The 19,970-nt window shown below is 47.8% G+C and overlaps 2 protein-coding genes across 4 annotated transcripts; both read right to left on the minus strand.

Moving 5' to 3' along the window:
- Positions 1 to 38: 38 nt before the first annotated feature.
- On the minus strand, positions 39 to 1,847 carry Trex1 (three prime repair exonuclease 1). The gene is made up of 2 exons (XM_005074970.4): positions 1,317 to 1,847; positions 39 to 1,028 (listed from the first exon to the last, which is right to left on the minus strand). Exons 1-2 carry the CDS (start codon positions 1,451 to 1,453, stop codon positions 80 to 82), a joined length of 1,086 nt encoding a protein of 361 aa, XP_005075027.2. The 5' UTR covers positions 1,454 to 1,847; the 3' UTR covers positions 39 to 79.
- An 11-nt stretch (positions 1,848 to 1,858) lies between these two features.
- On the minus strand, positions 1,859 to 19,955 carry LOC101826889 (ATR interacting protein). 3 transcript variants are annotated; one of them, XM_021230006.2, is made up of 13 exons: positions 19,590 to 19,955; positions 18,114 to 18,244; positions 17,284 to 17,454; positions 13,183 to 13,301; positions 11,720 to 11,877; positions 10,820 to 10,921; positions 8,665 to 8,794; positions 7,829 to 8,506; positions 3,487 to 3,623; positions 3,241 to 3,329; positions 2,758 to 2,838; positions 2,391 to 2,640; positions 1,859 to 2,020 (listed from the first exon to the last, which is right to left on the minus strand). In XM_021230006.2, exons 1-13 carry the CDS (start codon positions 19,840 to 19,842, stop codon positions 1,953 to 1,955), a joined length of 2,367 nt encoding a protein of 788 aa, XP_021085665.1. In that variant the 5' UTR covers positions 19,843 to 19,955; the 3' UTR covers positions 1,859 to 1,952. The 3 variants fall into 3 exon arrangements, with proteins under 3 accessions (XP_021085665.1, XP_005075028.1, XP_040595764.1); XM_005074971.4 differs by having other exon boundaries at positions 3,241 to 3,332; XM_040739830.1 differs by lacking the exons at positions 1,859 to 2,020; positions 2,391 to 2,640; positions 2,758 to 2,838; positions 3,241 to 3,329; positions 3,487 to 3,623 and adding an exon at positions 6,988 to 7,447.
- Between the last annotated feature and the right edge of the window lie 15 nt (positions 19,956 to 19,970).

A 19,970-nucleotide genomic window follows, 5' to 3' on the forward strand; every position in this document is an offset into this window, starting at 1 on the left:
GGCCCAGGCTGTGAAGAAGTAGAGGCAGCAAGTATCAGTCAGTGCTGTGGGGGTCTTTATTAGTCAGACGTTCCTTGGTTTACTGCCCAGGTGAGGCCAAGAAGAGTCCATACAGCATGGCTACCGCCAAGGACAGGAAGGCCAGCAGGCTCAGTGGGGCCAGCAGCTCCTGTGATGGGGATTCCGGGGCCTTTGCTGGAGGAAGGTTCTTGGGTTGCCTGCTCCTGCCATGGCTGGGACTTGTGTTGGTTGTGGTCAGGGATGTAGTGGCTGTGGCAGCATATGGCCTTGGCTTGGTTCTTCCTGCAGTGGCTGCAATATTATACATGGGCTTGACGGTGCTAAAGAGCCGGGCGTGTTTATCCACCCACTGCAGGAGGGCCCGTGGCTTCCACTGACAGATGCTGAGCAGGGCTAGAACGTCACCTTCAGCGGTGTGAGAGTCCGTCGGTGCTTGCCCATACAGGCGGGTGTAGATGCTGCCCAGGCTGTAGCTCTTCCTTGGACCATGCTCTGAGGAGCTGCTAGGTTGTTCCAAGGCCTTTAGGGCAGCAATGCTATCTACACAGAAGGCATCATCTAGAGGACTTCTAATGCTCAGCATAGCAAGCTCTGCCTGGAGCAGGGGAAAGTCATAACGGTCACCATTGTGTGCCACAAGACAGCAGGGCTGTGGTTGGCGCCGCAGGAAGGCTTGGAGCAGGCTGGCCAAGTTGTCGTCGAAGCACTGACGTCCATTTACTTCCAGCTCAGTTGTGTTCAGACCTGTGATCTCACTGGCTGCAGGGCTACAGGCTTTCCCCGGAGCAATGCATAGAGAGAGCTTGTCCACCACACGGGGTGGTTTGGGCACTGGAGGTGGCTGTCCTGCAGAGATGGAGGAGTTTTCCAGGGCACATCTGTGGACAGCCAGCAGGCACAGCTCTGTGATCTTGGGCTGAGAGAAAGGCAGGCCAGTGGCTTCCAGGTCCAAGAAGATGAGGGTCTGCATGGGGCCATGGGGCAGGGCCTGTGAGCCCATGCTGAGCCTGGGGAGGAGCACGGGGTAGGTGAGTGCCAGCAGAGTCTACAGCGGGCCAGGACGGCATAGGTGTGGGCAGAAGCACAGCTCAGCCCTTCCCTCAGTCAGGCTCTATCCAGGCCCGTTTTCAGAGCAGCAGCTAAAGACAGGCCTGTTTTCCTAGTAGGCTGGGCACACTACTATCCCTTTGAGGCAGGAGCCCTTCCCCTAGTGTGACCACCCTCAGGGCGAGGGAAACCTTAGGGCGAGGGAAACCTTTTCTTTTCTTACCCGTACCCTTAAGGCCCACACTTACCGAGAAGCAGGCAGCAGGGCACTGTTGGTTCTGCTGCTGGCAGCAGTGGCTCTGGAAGTGAAACTGCCTGGGTCCGCCCATGGGCCTGCCTTCTGAGCAAGGCCCGCCCAGCCAGCCATCCCAGGCCTGGCCCTCATGTGCTAAAGCCCTCCTCCTCTCCAAGTACCCCAAAGGCCTTAGATCCATGGCTGTGATCCTGTTGGCTAATAAAACAAGACTGGTGCAGCCACACTGACAGCCCACCTAACCTGGTTGTCTCCAGGGTTCAAACACGCCTGCAAGTCTCTACCATGACTTTCCTTGGGCCACTTTCCCAGGCCTTCCTAGGGAAGGGCTGCCTTCTCTGCTACACACAAAATTTTTTCCCATGGCCCCAGCCCAAAGCTATGACTCAGGGTAATTCCCGAAGAGGGGCAGGGCTTTCCCTCAAGGCAGATTAGTTACCATGGGGACCATCTCAACTCCAGAAGGGGGGGAAGGTAGTTCCTAGTCTGCTCTGTCCCTCCCTCTCAGCCACACAAATTGGACTCAGGAAGCAAAGCTGTTGTTCTCAGCAGGAACTGCAGTTTTAATCAGTGGATATGGCAAAGATGGTGGTGGGAGCTGGCGCCACCTTGTGGCTGGCTGCTCAAGCCATCAGCTACAGTCCATTTCAGAGTCGTCCAAATCTGTCTCCGCAGCACAGAGGTCATCCAGGGCTGCCTCTGAGCCAAAAGGAAGAGGGTTCTGAGTTAACCCTGACGGTGCCGAGGCTCGGAGGTCTACCCCTCCTCCCCAGCAGCACAGGAACTAACCAGTCCCTTCCATGCCCACGCTTTGCTCCCTCAGCTACTGTGAGCAAAAGTGATACAAAAGCAATTCCCACAGATATTTCTGGAAAAACCATGGCTCAGCTAGGCCATTCAATGGACACGATCAAAGGACAACCTAGCATACTCAAAGAACCAGCGCAGGGAAGGTAGTGTTCCCACAGTGCCAGAAATGGCTCTGGTGGGGGCGGGGGGGGGGGGGCACCTGACATTTCATGAGCCTTAGGCACATAAAGGCCAGGGCAGGGTCCTCTTGCTGACTTACCTTCGCAATCAGTCACATCAGGAAGGGCTCGAATCAGCATGCTGACCCCTGGCATCACCTGATCATACTGATGCAGGACCTCTACACAATGCACAGTAAAGAGCTTGTCCTTCTGAGATAGGCTATGCAGCAGCAGTACAGTGTCCCGCAGACAGCGTATTGTCTGCTTCTGCTGGTGGGTCCTTGGACCCCCTGCCCGCCGCACAGTCAGCCACTGTCTGTGCAACATCACGGTGAGCACTCTGACTGCCTGGGGTAAGAGAGGGCACAGACTGAGGTTAGGGACTTACTCAGCCTAGCCACTTCAGGGAAGCAGGACTGCCCTTACCCAACTGAGCTACCACACTGCTGGCCCCTGGTCACTAACCTCTACATTGCATTGGCAGTCGGAACCAATGCCTGGTGGGGAAGGGCTCTGCACACTCAGCTTGGCCAAGAGCCATACCACCTGGAATGAGAAGAGATGGTTCGTCACCTGCAGAGCGGACACTTGTCACCAGGGCTTTCACAGGCATTTCTAAGCTCTAGCTACTTCTCCAACTGCTTGCTTACACAAGTGGGGGCTGAGTAGAGTGGTTTCAGGCTTTCAGACCTGAATCTCATAAACAGCTTACCTACTTCTGGGGCCAGGATCAGACCCCCAAACTCAGGCAGCATCATCAGGCAACTCTGCTGAGTCCATTGTAATCCTGGGTACATTTGTATTGCATGTGTGAACCCCTAAATCTTACCTGTTGCCCTTCCACAAGCTAACCAAAACTAAGTGTAGCTCCCATTTTCCCAGGGGAGGAAAGGAGACCCTGGGCTCTTAGGAATGGGATGAAGGGTGCAGTCTGTCTCCCCGCCTTACCTCTTGTTCCAGCTGAAGCCACTGTGTCTCTGAGGCCACTCTGTCAGGCCTTGACGTAATGTACATGTACAGCCTCAGGAGAAGGCAGCCTTCTGGAAAGGATGCCCAGCCTTACTCAGCAGCCCCCCCTTTCACTGCAGCCTGGGGTCCCAAGTGCAGAAGCCCTCGAGAGGCCCTGAACCTGTCCCTGCGCCAATCCCTCCCTCCCATTACAGGGTAGCTGAGACCCAGCCTGGCCTGCTTTACCTGAGTGGGAACACAGCTGCTGCGCAAGGCTGTCATGGTCCACCAGAAGGGAGAGCAGCTCAACAGCCAGTAGCACACATGGCAGTGGCAGCTCTGAGCTGAGGCACTGTGGCAACATCGGCAACACACAGGAGAACCTGAATGATGGGCACAGCATGACACTTTCCAAAAGGGCGCTTGATGCAGTCAGGCATGGGTTCAAATGCTGGCCTGACCGTGGCCCACTTGCTTCAAGATTGTCACAGGTAGACCGGCATTCACCTTTACTACAAGACTGCTGTGACTTAAAAACGGCAGGCCCTCAGTGGGGGGGGGGGGGGACGGGGACGGGGACACGTGCCTATCTCAGCACTTGGGAGTCAGAGGCAGGATCCACCGCACAATGAGTTGGAGATGAGCCTGGGCTACATACAACCAAGTCTCACCAGCATATCACAACCCCTCATTCACCCTAAAAAAATAGATAGGCCCTTACGTAGCTTTGTATCAAGTAATGGGACAGGACTCCCTGGATATGGGCTGCAGGACCACATCCTTAGGCCTCTTCCTGCATCTGATCTCAAACAGGGATGCAGGTCCATATCTTCAGCATGAGAAATGTTCTTTGTCTAATACCACAGGACGGTCTCTAAAAGTAACAAGCATGGACCTAGCTACAGCTCTGTCTTATGAGGCCATTCACAGAACAAAGAAAACCATTTTTCTCCACGTGTCAGAAAACACTGGTTTTTGTTATCAGTGTGAAAAGGCACATGTATTGCATGTGTGTAAGCATGCACACTCAAGACCACCCCCCACACACACACACAGAATAGTCTCAGTTCTCAGATGACTGTGGCAAAGGAACCAGGTCGCAGGGGCTAGATTTGCTCTGTCCACACTACCTGCATCAGCACAAGGGAGAGCTGGTAGGCAGGAGAGAGGCCGTTTGTATGGAGCAATTTGCACATGTATGGTGTCTCAGCACAGAGCATGGAGATGGAGACTGCCCATAGTGTGACATGGGGACGCAAAGGCTCGATACTTGGGGTAAACTTGGTTTAGAGCACATTTTTTCTCTCCTATGTGCATTGGTGTTTGCCTGCATGCACATCTGTATGAGGTGCATTGGTGTTTGCCTGCATGCACATCTGTATGAGGTGCTTTGGTGTTTGCCTGCATGCACATCTGTATGAGGTAGTTGGATCCCCTGAAACCTGAGTTACAGAGTTGTGAGCTGCCATGCTGGGAATTAACTCTGGACCTCTTTTTTGTTTGCTTGTTTTTGTTTTTTTGAGACAGGGTTTCTCTGTGTAGCCTTGGCTGGCCGTAACTCACAGAGATCCACCTGCATCTACCTCTGAAGTTGTGGGAATTAAAGGTGCGCACCACCACTGCCCTGCACAGCTAATGCTCTTAACCATCGAGTCATCTCTCCAGCTCCTGTTTTACAGAACATTCTACAAACAGGGAGAAATTGGGCATTCTTATAGTTGCCAGGTACTGTGAGTCTCTGGGGAGAGTTTAACTTAGTTGCTCTCTGGCCTAACTATGCCTACCTAGCCTACTCTGGTCCTTAAACATAGCTTGAGAGATTCCACCTTTGGTTTCCAGTGTTGCTTTTTTCTCCCATGACTGTAAGGCCTTCTTTTACAATGTTACACCAGACATGGGAGTGCACACCGTAATCCCAGGACTCGGGAGGCAGAGGCAGGTAGATCTGAGTTCTAGGTCAGACTGGTCAACATAGTGAGTTCCAGGCCAAGCAGGGAGGGGTAAGTAGTGATTCCCTGTCTCAAAAAGGAAACAAACAAGTTACACATAGCACCAGTATACAGAAGTACAGGCTTTCCAAGTCTGGAAGGCAAGGACACTGAGCAGACTGCAGGTTTCCTGGCTTTCACCAGAGGAAAAAGAAGTGGTGAGCACGTAAATACGATGAAATCTGCAGAACAGTATTTTGTGGGGGGCTGTGTCTGAAAGCAATGGGCAATGGAACATGTTCCCTATGGCATTTCAGACAAGTTTTCCTACTTCAACATCGGGTTTACCTAACAAACACTGAGCATTGAGACTGAGCCAGGCTCTGTGGGAAGTACAGAGTGCAGAGTCAGGATTGTCACCTGAGCCACTGAATGAAGCACCCATTAAACAAGAGTTCTGTAGGTCTACAGAACAAGAACACGGGAGGGGGGGTCTGCTAACAGAACTGGGAAACATGGTTTCTGGGATTCATTAAGCACACAGAAGATAGGCCAACTAGCCAGTATAAGCTGGGCCTGTGGATGCCAATTCTGCCCCTATATATTGTCTATACACTACTGAAGTGCTGTGTTCAATTTTATACATCACTTTAGGACAGATATAACTGGCCCAAAAATATCATATGAAAACATGATCCAGAAGCACCTTCAATAAATAGGAATGTTGGGTAGGCAATGGTGGTGCGCACCTTTAACCCCAGCACTAAGGAGACAGAGACAGACAAATCTCTGAGTTCAAGGCCAGCCTGGTTACTCAATGAGAAAACCTGTCTCAAAAAAAACAAAAAAGGGGGGCTGGAGAAATGGCTCAGAGGTTAAGAGCACTGGCTGTTCTTCCAGAGGTCCTGAGTTCAATTCTCAGCAACCACATGGTGGCTCACAACCATCTGTAATGAGACCTGGTGCCCTCTTCTGGCATGCAGACATACATGCAGGTAAAACATTGCATACGTAATAAATAAATCTTTAAAAAAAGGAATGCTGAGCTCAGAGGTAAGACTTTGTTTTTTGAGACAGGGTTTCACCATATAGCTCTTGCTGGTCTCAAACTCATAGATCTGCCTGTCTGCCTCCCAAGTGCTGTAATAAAGGCGTGTGCCATGATGCCTGGCAGAGACTAGATGGAAGCTGCACCTAGGCAGCAGAATTATTATAACACAAGAATTGGCCTCTTGTTGGGTAGTGGTGGCGCACGCCTTTCATCCCAGCACTTGGAAGGCAGAGGCAGGTGGATCTCTGTGAGTTCGAGGCCAGCCTGGTTAACAGAGAGAGTTCCAGGACATTTTCCTGATGTTACACAGAGAAACCCTGTCTCCGGAAAAAAGAAGGAGCCGGGCAGTGGTGGCACGTTTTTAATCCCAGCACTCAGGAGGCTGTTGGGTAGTGGTAGTGCACACCTTTCATCCTAGCACTTGGAGGCAGAGGCAGGTGGATTTCTGTGTGTTCGAAGCCAGCCTGGTCTACAGAGCGAGTTCCAGGACAGCCTCCAAAAGCTACATAGATGAACTCTGTCTCAAAAACCAAAAACAAAGAATTGGCCTCTTACAAGCATGCGTTGAGAGAAACAAATGGATGGCTGGATGGAGGGGCAGGCTGGGCAGGTTACTATAATTCTCCCTATCTTGCCATTGATGCTCTCAACTCCCAAGTTAGGAATTTATAATTTTTCTAAAGATTCATTTACTTATTTTACTTTATGTGTATGAATGCTTTGCCTACATGCATGTATGTGCACCACATGTATGCCTACTGGATCCCCTGGAACTGGGGTAACAGATGGCTGTGAGCTACTATGTGGGTAGTGGGAATCAAACCCAGGTCTGCAAGAAAAACAAGAGCTCTTAATTGCTGAGCTGTCATTCCAGCACGGCAAATTAGTAATTTATAGCAACGTTTCTTGTGTATGTGCATGTGTGTGAGCTAGATTTGTTATACTATCACTTTCATCAAACTCTTCTTAGGAAGCAAGTGACCTGTGACTCATGGTAGAGGTGGATACAAGGTTGACAGACTCCCAGCAAGGTCAGCTCATGGCTGTACACACTCTGGTACTCTCTGCTTCCTTACAGAACTCTACCAAATCTAAATATGTTGTGACACGTTCTTCATTTGATCGCAGCTCAGCCTTTGTCAGGAGCGGGACACTTATGATGGCCCTATTCCAAGTGCTCTGCTCACCTCCTTCCCATTGCTTCAGAGCCGCCTGAACCAAGCCACAGCTGAGGAACGGAATTACGTCAGGGCATGAGCAAAGTGCAGGGGGTCAGGTTAGACCCAGGGAATCAGGAGGTCAGGTTAGACCCAGGGAATCAGGGGTCAGGTTAGACCCAGGGAATCAGGGGTCAGGTTAGACCCAGGGAATCAGGAGATCAGGTTAGACCCAGGGAATCAGGAGATCAGGTTAGACCCAGGGAATCGGGGGGTCAGGTTAGACCCAGGGAATCGGGGTCAGGTTAGACCCAGGGAATCAGGGGGTCAGGTTAGACCCAGGGAATCAGGGGGTCAGGGCAGACCCAGGGAGTCAGGGGGTCAGGTTAGACCCAGGGAATCAGGGGGTCAGGGCAGACCCAGGGAATCATGCTTCCTGTGAGTCTTTGTACCTGGGCAAGAGATCAGAGGAGGCATTTTCAGCTAATTTCACCAAAACTTTGAGGCACTGGCTCAGGACACTGGCTTGAAAATGACCTGATGTTGTAGAAGCGAAAGCCACCAGCTGAAGAAGCATCTTCAATAGTGGATGCTGTTTTTGGTCATGAGTATCCTCCCTGGAGGCTGAGACCGTCTCTGCACAAGTCTGAGCTGGGTTTCCTTCCCTGGCAGCAGCATCTGTCCCCAAGCCTGACAGTAACAGGCAGACGACTGCTCCGCTGTGGCACACCAGGTGTTGAAGGACACTAAGTGAAGTCACAGAGAAGCTCTCCAGGTGATAGATTGAGTCCTCCAGGCTGGTCTCTACCCCAGAGCTCACACAGGAAGTATGTGTCGGAGAGTCCCCAGGTGCCACACTCTTCTTAGCTGGGGCTAAGTCTTGCAGAGCCTGACAGTGTAAGCCAATGAAAAACTGTACGAGCGGGAGGAGGTGCACAGCTCCAGGAAGCGGGCAGAGAGGGAAGACTCTCCTGCTTCCCTTTGCTGGGTCTCCATCATGTGAGCTCTCACTCCTGGCAACCAGATTTAATCCAGTGAATGCCAAGTTCTGTGCTTCTCTCAGGGCAGAGGGGGAAAATGACGCGTCACGAGAACTGATGGTCCTGAAGCCTGAAATCCCAGCCGACGTGCTGGCAACAAAAGAAAATAGATTAGGTCAAGGACCCCAACCTCCCGTCTGCCAAGTTCTCTGGTCTTCTGAAACATGCCATTCATCTCCCATGTGGCTGAACCAAAAAGGCACATACTTTGTGGAGACTTTCCAGCTTCCCAGGAGTGTCATGCTTACCTACTGAGCCCTGGTGGCTGCAAGAGGGTGCCAGTAGGAACATCAGAACAACTGCTCAGGAGGTGACAAAGACCTAGGGATGACCCTGGGACCAAAGGTTGCTTCAGGAGCAGATTTATCAAAATAGAACCTGCAAAAGACAAGGTGACTCCAGAATGTTCTGACAAGGGAGAGTTCTTTCCTCCCTCCCTCTGTTTTCTTCCCCTTTGGTTTTTCGAGACAGGGATGCTCTGTGTAGCCCTGGCTCTCCTGGAACTTGATCTACAGATCAGGCTGGCCTTGAACTAAGATCGCCTGCCTCTGCTTTCCAAGTGCTGGGATTAAAGGTGTGGGCACCACTGCCCTGCTCTTCCTTTGTTTTTTTTCTGAGACAGAGACTCACCATGTTGCCTTTTCTGCCGTGAACTCAAGATCTTCCTGCCTTAGCCTCTAAGGTGCTGGATTGCAAGCCTGTACTATCAAGCCTGACTGTTGGAGGTCTCTTCTATGTACTTAGGAGAAAGAGGGGAGGAACCTTTAGATAACCAGCCTTTAAACTACTAAGCTCTGTTATAAGCTTGTGGTGCAGAAGGCTCTGGATTCTATTCTTAGCCTTTTTTTCCTATCTCTCTCTCTCTCTCTTTTTTTTTAATGTTTCTTCCCTTTACATAACTCTACCCCAAAATAGTCACTATATATTTTTTTAAGATTTATTTTTTAAGTATATAGATGCTTTGTCTGCATGTATGCCTGCAGGCTAAGAGAAGGTATCATATTGTGAGCTGCCATGTGGGCACTGGGAACTGAACCCAGGACCTCTGGAAGAGCAGCCAGTGCTCTTAATCCGTGAGCCATCTCTCCAGCCCCAACTTTCCTTTCCCCTCCCTTCCCTTCCCTATATTTTTTTTGAAGATTGATTTATGTATGAGTACTCTATTTGCATGTATGCCCTTATGCCAGAAAAGGGCATCCAATCCCACTAGGGATGGTGGTGAGCTACCATGTGGTTGCTGGGAACTGAACTCAGGATCTTTGGGAGAGCAGCCAGAGCTCTTAACCACTGAGCCATCTCTCCAGTCCTTCCTTCTTCTTCTTTTTTTTTTTGGTTTTTCGAGACAGGGTTTCTCTGTGGCTTTGGAGGCTGTCCTGGAACTCCCTTGGTAGTCCAGGCTGGTCTCGAACTCACAGAGATCCGCCTGCCTCTGCCTCCCGAGTGCTGGGATTAAAGGCATGCACCACCAACGCCCGGCTCTTCTTTTTTTTTTAATTAGTGCCTTCCTGCCTTCCTTCTTCCTTCCTTCCTTCCTTCCTTCCTTCCTTCCTTCCCTCCCTGTAGCTTTGGCTTGCCTGGAACTCACTAGGTAGATCAAACTGGTCTCAAACTCATAGACAGCCCCCTGCCTTTACCTCCAGAGCATTAGGATCAAAGACATGCGCCACTACATCTAACTAAAATTAATTATATTTACTTTATGGGGGGACGGGGACGGGGACGGTGTGTACCACAGTGCACATGTGGAGGTCAGAAGAAAGCTTTTGGGAATTAGGTCTCTCCTTTCATCACATGGGTCCCAGGGATTGCACTCAGGTTGTCAGGCCTGATGGCAAACACCTTTAAGCTATCTCACCAGACCACGTTATTGTCATCGTTGTCGTCTTCTTCATCTTTGTTGTTGTCTTCTTCTTCCTCCTCCTCTCTCTCTCTCTCTTCCTTTTTTTGTTTGTTTTTCAAGACAGGGTTTCACTGTGTAGCTCTGGCTGTCTTGGAACTTGCTTTGTAGACCAGGCCGGCCTCAAACTCAGAAATCTGCCTGCCTTTGCCTCCCAAATACTAAGATTAAAGGCATGCACCACCACTGCCCAGCTTCTTTCTTTTGTTTTCTTCCTAAGACAGGGTTTCTCTGTGTAGCCCAGGCTGTCCTGTTACTTGCTCTGTAAACCAGGCTGGCCTTGAACTCACAGAGACCCGCCTGCTTCTGCCTCCCGAGTGCTGGGATTAAAGGCGAGCACCACCTCTCTTTGTTTTTCTTTGTACGCTGCAGACTCCTGTGTGTCTGAACACTCTAGAGGACTGCCTGGGATGGGGTTTTCAGACATCTACCCTGGGCAATTCTGGGCATCACAGAAGAAAATGGAAGCTACGCAGGCTTCTAGAGAAAAGCAGGGATTCTGGTACCTTGAGTGTTTGACCTCTGCATCCAGCTGTCAGCAAGAATTTTCTGCTGAACATCTTGCTTCATGGGATTATCTCTCAGACTGTGGGTTTTATTATCTGAAACTAGAAAAAATATGAATCAAAAGCTGAACATAAAAGAACAGCGTTCCAGAAACTCCTACACATAATATTTAAAAGACTTGATAATCTCTTCTTCAAATTCATCAAAACCAGAGCCAAAGTACCTCCTGATCCCTAAAAAGAAATGTTTGCCTCACTGTAAATGAACTGATATGGTGAAAATAGCAACCACTAAGTTTACACAAAGGAACCCATTAGTTCCATAGAGGTCACAATTGGTTGTTTTGCATATAAAGAACTGAAACACAAAGGTTAGGGGAGATCCCATAGGTTAGTAAGTAGTGTGGCTGGGACTTACATCCAGGCTGTGTGCTCTGCCTGCTTGTAATAGGCAGAGTTCTACTCTTGCCTACAGTGTGGTGCCCTGCTAGTGGGAGACACCAAAAATGTGGCTGCAGGTTTTCAGGAGAGCAACAGCAGTGATTTTAAAGGCTGACGGTAGGAAGAGAGGCAAGTATCTAATTATACAATAAAGTAACACAGCAGAGTCTCAGAGTCACCTTAAAAGACTCTTCAGACTCAGGAGGCAGAGGCAGGTGTATATCTGTAAGTTCAAGGCCAACATGGTCTACTGGGCAAGTTCCAAAACAGCCAGGACTACACAGAGAGACACTGTCCGAAAAACAAAACAAAAAACAACAAAGACTTTCCGACCTCAATACAGTCTCCATATGTCAAACTGCTAATACACAGAGATTTTGAAAAAGTAAATATTACTGTTGAGGTCACTAGTAGGGGCAGTCCACTACACAGCAATTGATTACTAGTAGTTTGACTTACCCTCTTGTTCCACCAGGACTTTGAATGCTGCCTCAGTCTGGCAGGGATGGGAGAGTGGCATGTTAGCACTAAAAGACTCCTTTGTAGGGAAAGTTGACTTTCTGACATGTGGAGAGCATGCTTCTGGCTTTATAGCCACAGAAGAGCTTTTCCTAGGACTGGAAAGAGTTAACAACTAGAGCAAAGTTTGGTTCTGTTAAAACCACTTAAAATACCTGGTTAGAAAATTTCTAACAAACTTTTCATGTCTAGACATTCTGACTAGAGATTTTATCTATTATGGATATGTTAGTCTGCACCGAAGGTAGCATTTATTTTCATATTCTCTTAGGCATTCAAAAATACTGACTGTTAGTCTTTACTCCAATTCCACACATAAACAAACAAAAAAAATGTCAGCATTAAGAGTAAATACCGCTCTCACAGAGGACCTAAGTTCTGTTCCTAGTACCCATGTCTGGCAGTTCATAGATGCCTAAAACTCCAGCTCTAGGGAACCCAGTGCCCTCTTCTGGCCTCTGTAGGTACTTGCATTCACAAATGCATACCCACACACAAACATATACATATGTATATAACGTTTTGCAAAATCTTTAAAACAGAGAGGGCCCATTAGAAAGTGTCCTGAAAACCGAGTAGGCTCCTCAGCACTGACGGCTCTGCACTTGATGGTAGTCTGAGCTGTCTGATCACACAACAGCCAGGCCTTCAGACTTCCTCATCTCTGTCTCACCTGAAGCAAGCAAGGCAAGCAAAGTTCAATTTCACAGTCTGCCCACCATGACCAAAGGCAGGAGAATGTTCCATACCAGAAAGAGTTCAAATTTCAAGGCTGATACTGAGACATGACAGGCTGCTGTGGGAGGCAGAGGGCAGGACACAGACCATTAACAAGCTGAGCGCATCTGTAAGACAAAGGTCCCAGATAGCAAATGAGAAAAAAATATTTTAAGCAGCCAGAACTGAAATTCATCCATGCTTTTCTTTTGGTGGTGGTGGTGGGGTTATTCAACAAATTACAAGAAAATGCAGACTGGTCTGTTTTCATCATTTGAAGGCAGGCCTACCCTGAATGTGGGTAGCACCATACCACAGACTGGGAAAGTGAGGAGCCAGCTGAGCACTCATCTCTCTGCTTCCTCATCTGCTCAGCTGAGTTCCTGCCACCATGCCTGCCCCAACACGATGGACTGTACTCCCTGGACAGTTTGCCAAAGCAACCCTTTTTTCCCTTAAAAAAAAATATTATCTTTCCATTACTAGTGCCCCATTCAGGGTAAGCCTCCTGGAATGAGAACATTTACACTGAACGGCACAGACCATTTAGCCTCCTCCAGCCACCTTTGCATCCTCCAGAAAAGAGGGCCTCAGAAAAATGCCCCTCATTCAAAACTGTCCAGGTAGTTGTCAGGCTTTTTGCAAAACAATGCCAAACTAAACTATCCGTCCAGCACCCTCCTTACCTGACATGGGAAATGGAGGGAACAGCTAGTTTATTTGTTCGTTCATTGCTCTGAAGCTTTGTTCTTAATTCATTCATTTCTGCATCTTTAAACTGGAGTTCAGACTGCAATGATTGAAGCTGCAAAAGCCAAAGAAAGATATTTGTGATAGCACTATAATACACATACTCCAAAATATGTGCCTTTAATCCCAACACTCAGGAAGCAGAGGCCAAAGAAAGATATTTGTGATAGCACTATAATACACATACTCTAAAATATGTGCCTTTAATCCCAACACTCAGGAAGCAGAGGCCAAAGAAAGATATTTGTGATAGCACTATAATACACATACTCCAAAATATGTGCCTTTAATCCCAACACTCAGGAAGCAGAGGCCAAAGAAAGATATTTGTGATAGCACTATAATACACATACTCCAAAATATGTGCCTTTAATCCCAACACTCAGGAAGCAGAGGCCAAAGAAAGATATTTGTGATAGCACTATAATACACATACTCCAAAATATGTGCCTTTAATCCCAACACTCAGGAAGCAGAGGCCAAAGAAAGATATTTGTGATAGCACTATAATACACATACTCCAAAATATGTGCCTTTAATCCCAACACTCAGGAAGCAGAGGCAGGTATGGTTGGTGAGTCTCTGAGTTTGAGACCAGCCTCATACACATATTGAGTTCCGAGGCAACCAGGGTAAGAGTCTGTCTCAAAAGCAAAATAAAAATCAACAATAAATCCCTTAGCTTCAAAACTTTAAGCTAACAAACAATGAAAAATACATTATCAAAGTCTGCTACAATATAATATCCTCAAATATTAGTCATTTTCCCCTTGAAAAGTACTCTAAAAAGATACATATCGGACTCTATTGTGGAAGGCGCTTGAGGGTTCAAACACAGCCCCATTGCTTATTCAGACCCTTTGAACCTCTCTCCCATAGGTGCTTGGCTGGGACTGGGGTAAAGTAAAATGATGACTGCCCCCGCCCACAGGGTCAGTCAACAGGGACCCTAGGGGAGGGAGTGAGAATGGGGGGACAAGAGACATGAGAGACAGAAACAAGACAGTATATTCTGATCAAGTCCCATTTATTGAAAGTACCAGCAGGGCTTAAGTAGGGCAGGTAGCAGAAGGGCGGGGAGCAGAAGTTCTCCATGGCAGGATGTGTTCCAAGGACACAAGTCTGTAGCTGGGGGAGTCTGGAGTGTAGGCCAGGTGGCAGAAGGATGGGAGAGCCTGGACTGCAGACCTTGAAAATGTGCTGTACAGGAAGATAAGCAGGCCCAGAGAAACAGAAACTTAACCAAGTGTTAGTCTCTAAGAATACAGTATGACGTTAAGATGGCGTCTGTTATGGCACCCTCATTGGGCCTCCACAATGGCTGCACTCAGCATGGAGCTTAGGGAGGTGTTCCATCTCATCTCCAGACCATGAGCTGTGCGCTGCTCCCCAAGCTGCTGTCACACTCTCAGTCGCCTTCCACTGCCTCGGGACTTGACTGCTCAAGTGTTAATTATCTTAGTGGTACAGAATTCTAGGTCTTCTTCAAAGTCTGAGCAGGGTGTCTGCAAGTTTTATTCAAACCTGTGTCTATGTGTGTGCTTAGATCTGTGTGTTTGTGTGTCATGAAACTAAAAAGAGGGTCATAAAAGGGAGAAAAATCTTAAGCAAGTTGGGAAATAGGGTAATGGAATCCATGTACTAGGAAAGGAGAGGGAGGAACTAACTGGGGGAGGAAAAGGAACCTGTACTCAAATGGAAAGGAGTTTGCCCAGCATGCACCCTAGGTTAATCCCTCTCACTAAATAAACAGGGCATGGCAGCAATTATGCCTATAATCCCAGTACTCAGAAGGCAGAAGCAGGAAGTTCATAAGTTTAAGGGCATCAAAGTGACTTTAAGGTTAGCCTAGGCTACATTACCATTATCAGAAAAAAGTCATGTTTGGGCTTCCCAACAAGTATATGAGCATATAAAATTTGCTGAAAGCAAAAAAAAAAAAAAACAAAGAGAGAGAGAGAGAGAGAGAGAGAGAGAGAGAGAGAGAGAGAGAGAGAGAGAGAGAGAGAGAGAGAGGTCAGGCAGTGGTGGCACACATTTTTAATCCCAGCACTCCCAGGAGGCAGAGGCAGGCGGATCTCTGAGTTCAAGGCCAGCCTCCCTCTCCTTTCCTAGTACATGGATTCAAGGCCAGCCTGGACTACAAGAGCTAATTTCAGGACAGCCTCCAAAGCCACAGAGAAACTGTCTCAAAAAACAACAAAAATTTTTTGCTGAAGAAGTGATGGAGGTAGACACCACTCTAGGGGTGGGGGTGCATATCTTGACATGGCACACAGATGTTCTGAAGGAAAGTGGTGTTACTGTAGGGGAAAGGAGCCAGCCAAAGAAACACACTTTGTCCCTAGAATCAGAGCTAGTGAAAGAAATACACCCTGACCCTAAAATTAAAGTCAAAAAGCTAAAAAGGACCAGTGAAAGAAACATACTTTGGCCCTGAAATCAGAGCCAAATCTGCCCCTGACCAGAAAACCAACCAATCTCTGAGTCAATCTGAGCTCAGGGACTGAAATCTGACCAATCCCCACCCTGGAAAGCTTCTCCCTGGAAAAAGTCTGCCCCTAAGAAGCCCTATATAAACCTGTGCTTCTCCCCTTTGCTGCCGTCTTCCTCCATCCTAGCAGAGGCAGCCACTCTCCCGGATTCTTCCCTCCCAATAAGTCTCTTGAAGGAGGTTTGGCTAACTACCTTGTTACACTCAGGGGACTGGAGCTGAACTGTAAAAACTTTGCTGGGGAAGCCCTCCCTGCTAGAGCACAGCTGTCATGTTGTTGAGGAAACCTTTCCCTGGAACAGGGCTGTAAGCTGCTATGCTTACAGTGACCTGTAGTATTCTGTGGCTCCTGAGTGCCAGAATACTTTCCCATCCGAGCCGTAACGCTTACAGGTAGATACTGGACACTACCATTTTCTTTTCTTTTTTAGGTTTTTGAGACAGTGTCTCTCTAGTTTTGGAGGCTGTCCTAGAACTCGCTCTGTAGACCAGGCTGGTCTTGAACTCACAGAGATCCACCTGTCTTCCGAGTGCTGGGATTAAAGGTGTGTGCCACCACTGCCCAGGAATACTACCATTTTCTTTGCAGAACATAACCTCCCTTTCCTACCTGACTGGGATATAAATGACAGTTATCCTTTGGTTTTAGAACTAGTCTGGAAACAGGTACCTGGCTTAATACCAGTCAGCTGCTTCTTTAAAAACCTTAAGTTAGAGATGAGGGAACCTCCTCTGCATTTTGTCTTTACTTGTTTGTTTGCTTATTTGGCTTTTTGAAACAGGGTCTCGCCATATAGCCCAGACTGGCCTTGGACACTGTCATACCAGCCTCCCAAGTACTAGTATTACAAACGTGTTCACGATGCCTGGCTGAGGAAACCTACGCCTTAACTGTGCTCTGGAGTTTTGAAATGTATGTACATGAGCTTGGGAGTCACAACACACTACTGACAGAGCAGTGGGTCTCTGTAACAGAGGATCAAAGCATATCCTGGTAAGGTTAAGTCATTTGAAGCCCTAGCACATCTGTCTTCCTAGACTTGAATATGGTGCTAATATATTTCCTTTTTGGTAAGCCAAGTAACTGAATTTCTTATCTACCAAAGAACCCTAATTCAAGCCTATTCCTAGAAACTCAAAGTTAGTGATTTATCCCTGCTAAGACTAACAACCACAACAAAGCAGAGTTTCATCTTAGTCCCTTTCCAAACCAAACGCAGACCTTGGGAGGAAGGTGCATACTATTTAATAAGAGCAGGGAGTACTTAAGATCAAACAATGGCTGAATATTTCCAGGCAACACTGGTTATTGCTTCTATTTTGTTTCATTTTTTAGAGACACTGTCTCACTATGTAGCCTTAAGTGGCCTGGCATTCACTATGTAGACTAAACTGACCTAGAGCTCATAGAGATCCACTTGCCTCAGCCTCCTCCGATTAAAGTCACGCACCACACACCCAGCCTTGGTTATTGCTTCTAATGAAATTTAGTGAATAGGCAAAACTACTGTCCATAGCATGCAAAACAAATGTTCTGTGTCACCTTTTTAGAGAACTCCTTTTCTTTTTCACTGAGTGCTTGAGTCTTCTCTTGCTCAAGAAGGAAATGTGATCTTCTCTGTTCTTCTACAACGGACTCTGTCTGATGCAGTGAGTCACGCAAAATTTTGATTTCTCCATTCTTAAGTAGGACTTCTTCTTCCATTGCTTTCAGCTGTAAATTATGTCCAGCAAGTTGGTATTCAGCAAGAAAAGTTTCAGAATACACTTGTCACATATATACAGATTCTTTCAACTTTTTTAATACTATGGGTCACACTCCAGAACTAACATTCCATGTTACATTCCTGGTGTTCTTAGAGCACCTACAGATGCTGATTACTTACAAAATTAATGAAATAGCAACCTCTCTGATGATGTGCTCCTCAAATAAAGATACAGGTTATGGGAGCTAGAGATGGTTTAGCAGCTAAAAGTACTTACTGCTCTTGCGTAGGACCCACATCAGGTAGTTCACAACCGGTTCCAGAGGATCCAAAACCCTCTGGCCATTATGGGAACCTGCATGCATGTGGTGCATGTAAACTAACAAAGGCTTACATGCATACACAGAATAAATAAAAATTCAGGCATTCCTCCCCCAATCTTCCATTTCAGGGGAACAAATCTACATGCTTGTTTTAAAGCTTTTATATTTTTTTTACACAATGCTTTTTAATACCTAAATGAATGAATTAGCTACAAATACAAGAAGTTAGGGCTGGAGTATAGCTTAGCAGTAGAGTGTTTATAGCATGTATAAAGATGAAGTCCTGGGTTCAATTCTCAACATTAGACCAAATAAACAAGGAAAGAAACCTCACCATTACATACCTTTTCCTTAAGTTCTTTGTATTGTGTCTGAAGTACTTCTAATTCAAAATTATCTTTAACTGGGGCATTTTCTCTGTCTTTCCTCATAGGGCTATTTGATAACCCATCTAATTGGCGGAGCTTATGAGCACCTGTATAAAAAATAGTTCCCATTAAGTTGAGCATGGTGGCACAGAACTGTAATCCCAGCGCTTGGGAGGCTGAGGCAGGGGGATCTCAGGGTCAAGGCCAGCCTAGTTACAGAGTGAGAATATCTTGGGAAAAAAATCCAAATATACTTCAGGACTCAGTATGCACCCACCTTTGTCATAAAATGCTTGTCTTGAAAGCCAACTTGAGAAAGACCCAGTATTTATCAATACTTTCCAATCTCAGAACATGATGTAAACTCATAAAGAAATAGCATGTCTGAATACTCTCCCTTTGCACCTAATTTCAAGAGTCTCAGCTAATCGCTGAGATATCACTGGCTATAAATATGATCTATCATTAATATTATTTACTGCAATATGTAGGCATAGGATCTGCTAGTCTTTAAAGACACCATGGCGAACAAGATGGATATATCTCACGAGGAAGGTGGGGCTTCAGGGATGGATTCAGGTAAAGTGATGTAGGGCCAGGGAAAGAAGAGGGGTTGCCTGTGCCACTGGGCGTAGAGCATCGCTAACCACTGCCATATAAAACATCTGGTCAGGCCGGGCGGTGGTGGCACACGCCTTAAATCCCAGCACTTGGGAGGCAGAGGCAGGTGGATCTCTGTGAGTTCGAGGCCAGCCTGGTCTACAAAGTGTGTTCCAGGACAGCCTCCAAAGCCACAGAGAAACCCTGTCTCGAAAAACAAAACAAACAAAAACAAAACAAAACAAAACAAAAACATCTGGTCAGCAATGAGAGGTCTACGTTTTCAGGAATAATCTTATTTTTCCGATGCTTAAGGTGTTAAGTACAGACGCAAAGGGCCCATCAGATCCCCCTGTCAGTTCACGAGATTTCACTTTTTAAGTAAAATGTAAACTCTATGAAGGGACGAAGTTTTGGTATTTGTTGCTCATTGCCTGTGGCTGTTGCCATTCCTAACTTCTGGGTAACTAGCATGGATTACTGGTTGTGTAAGAATCATTTCTTGCCTCTGCCAGACGCCTCCCATGCTCATGCAGTCCAAGGGTTACAGTGGGCTGCATAAAATCTAAATCCTCTCACATGGGTTGTGACTGTCCTGCGGTGGTCGTAGTCTTGTTTCAAGGAAAATAAGAAATAGTCTAGCTATCTACATTTCAAATCTGGGTATGTGAGGCCTTTGGGCATTCTGGATGTTTTACCAGCCAAATCAAAGGACCCTTTGAAACAGAACCGCGCTTCGGGGTCCTTAGTCTTACAAAGAGAAAGGGAAGCGGTGCAAGACACCAGTGCCGAAGCCACCGCGTTGAAGAGGTATGCACCACCCCCGGGGAAAGGCCCCCCATGAGCACTCACTGGACCCGCTGTTCCGAGGCGCGACCGGACACTGGCTTAGGGCCTGTGACGCGAGGATGTCGAGTTCCTCTAGGTCGTCCGCGGTGAATTCCGCGTGCGCGCCGAATGGGTCATCGGGATCCGGGTCCGTGGTCTCAGAGAAGCTCCGGGCCCGCTTGCTTGGAGCGTTGCCGAAGGCCCGCGATAGACCTGGGAGAGGCGCCGGGCCGCCGCTCTGCCTCCGGTGGCTGTTCGGTGCGGGTGTCCCAGCCATGACTTCCTTCAGCCCGCGGCGTCCTCGCCAAGCACAGCCTTGCCCGCAGAAAGCCTGGCTTGTCCCAACCGCCCGCGCGCCGCAGCTCACTTCAGCGACTAGCGGCTCCCAGCCGACCGGCCAATCAG

Source organism: Mesocricetus auratus, unplaced genomic scaffold, assembly GCF_017639785.1.
Source record: "Mesocricetus auratus isolate SY011 unplaced genomic scaffold, BCM_Maur_2.0 Super-Scaffold_100691, whole genome shotgun sequence".
NCBI lineage: Eukaryota > Metazoa > Chordata > Mammalia > Rodentia > Cricetidae > Mesocricetus > Mesocricetus auratus.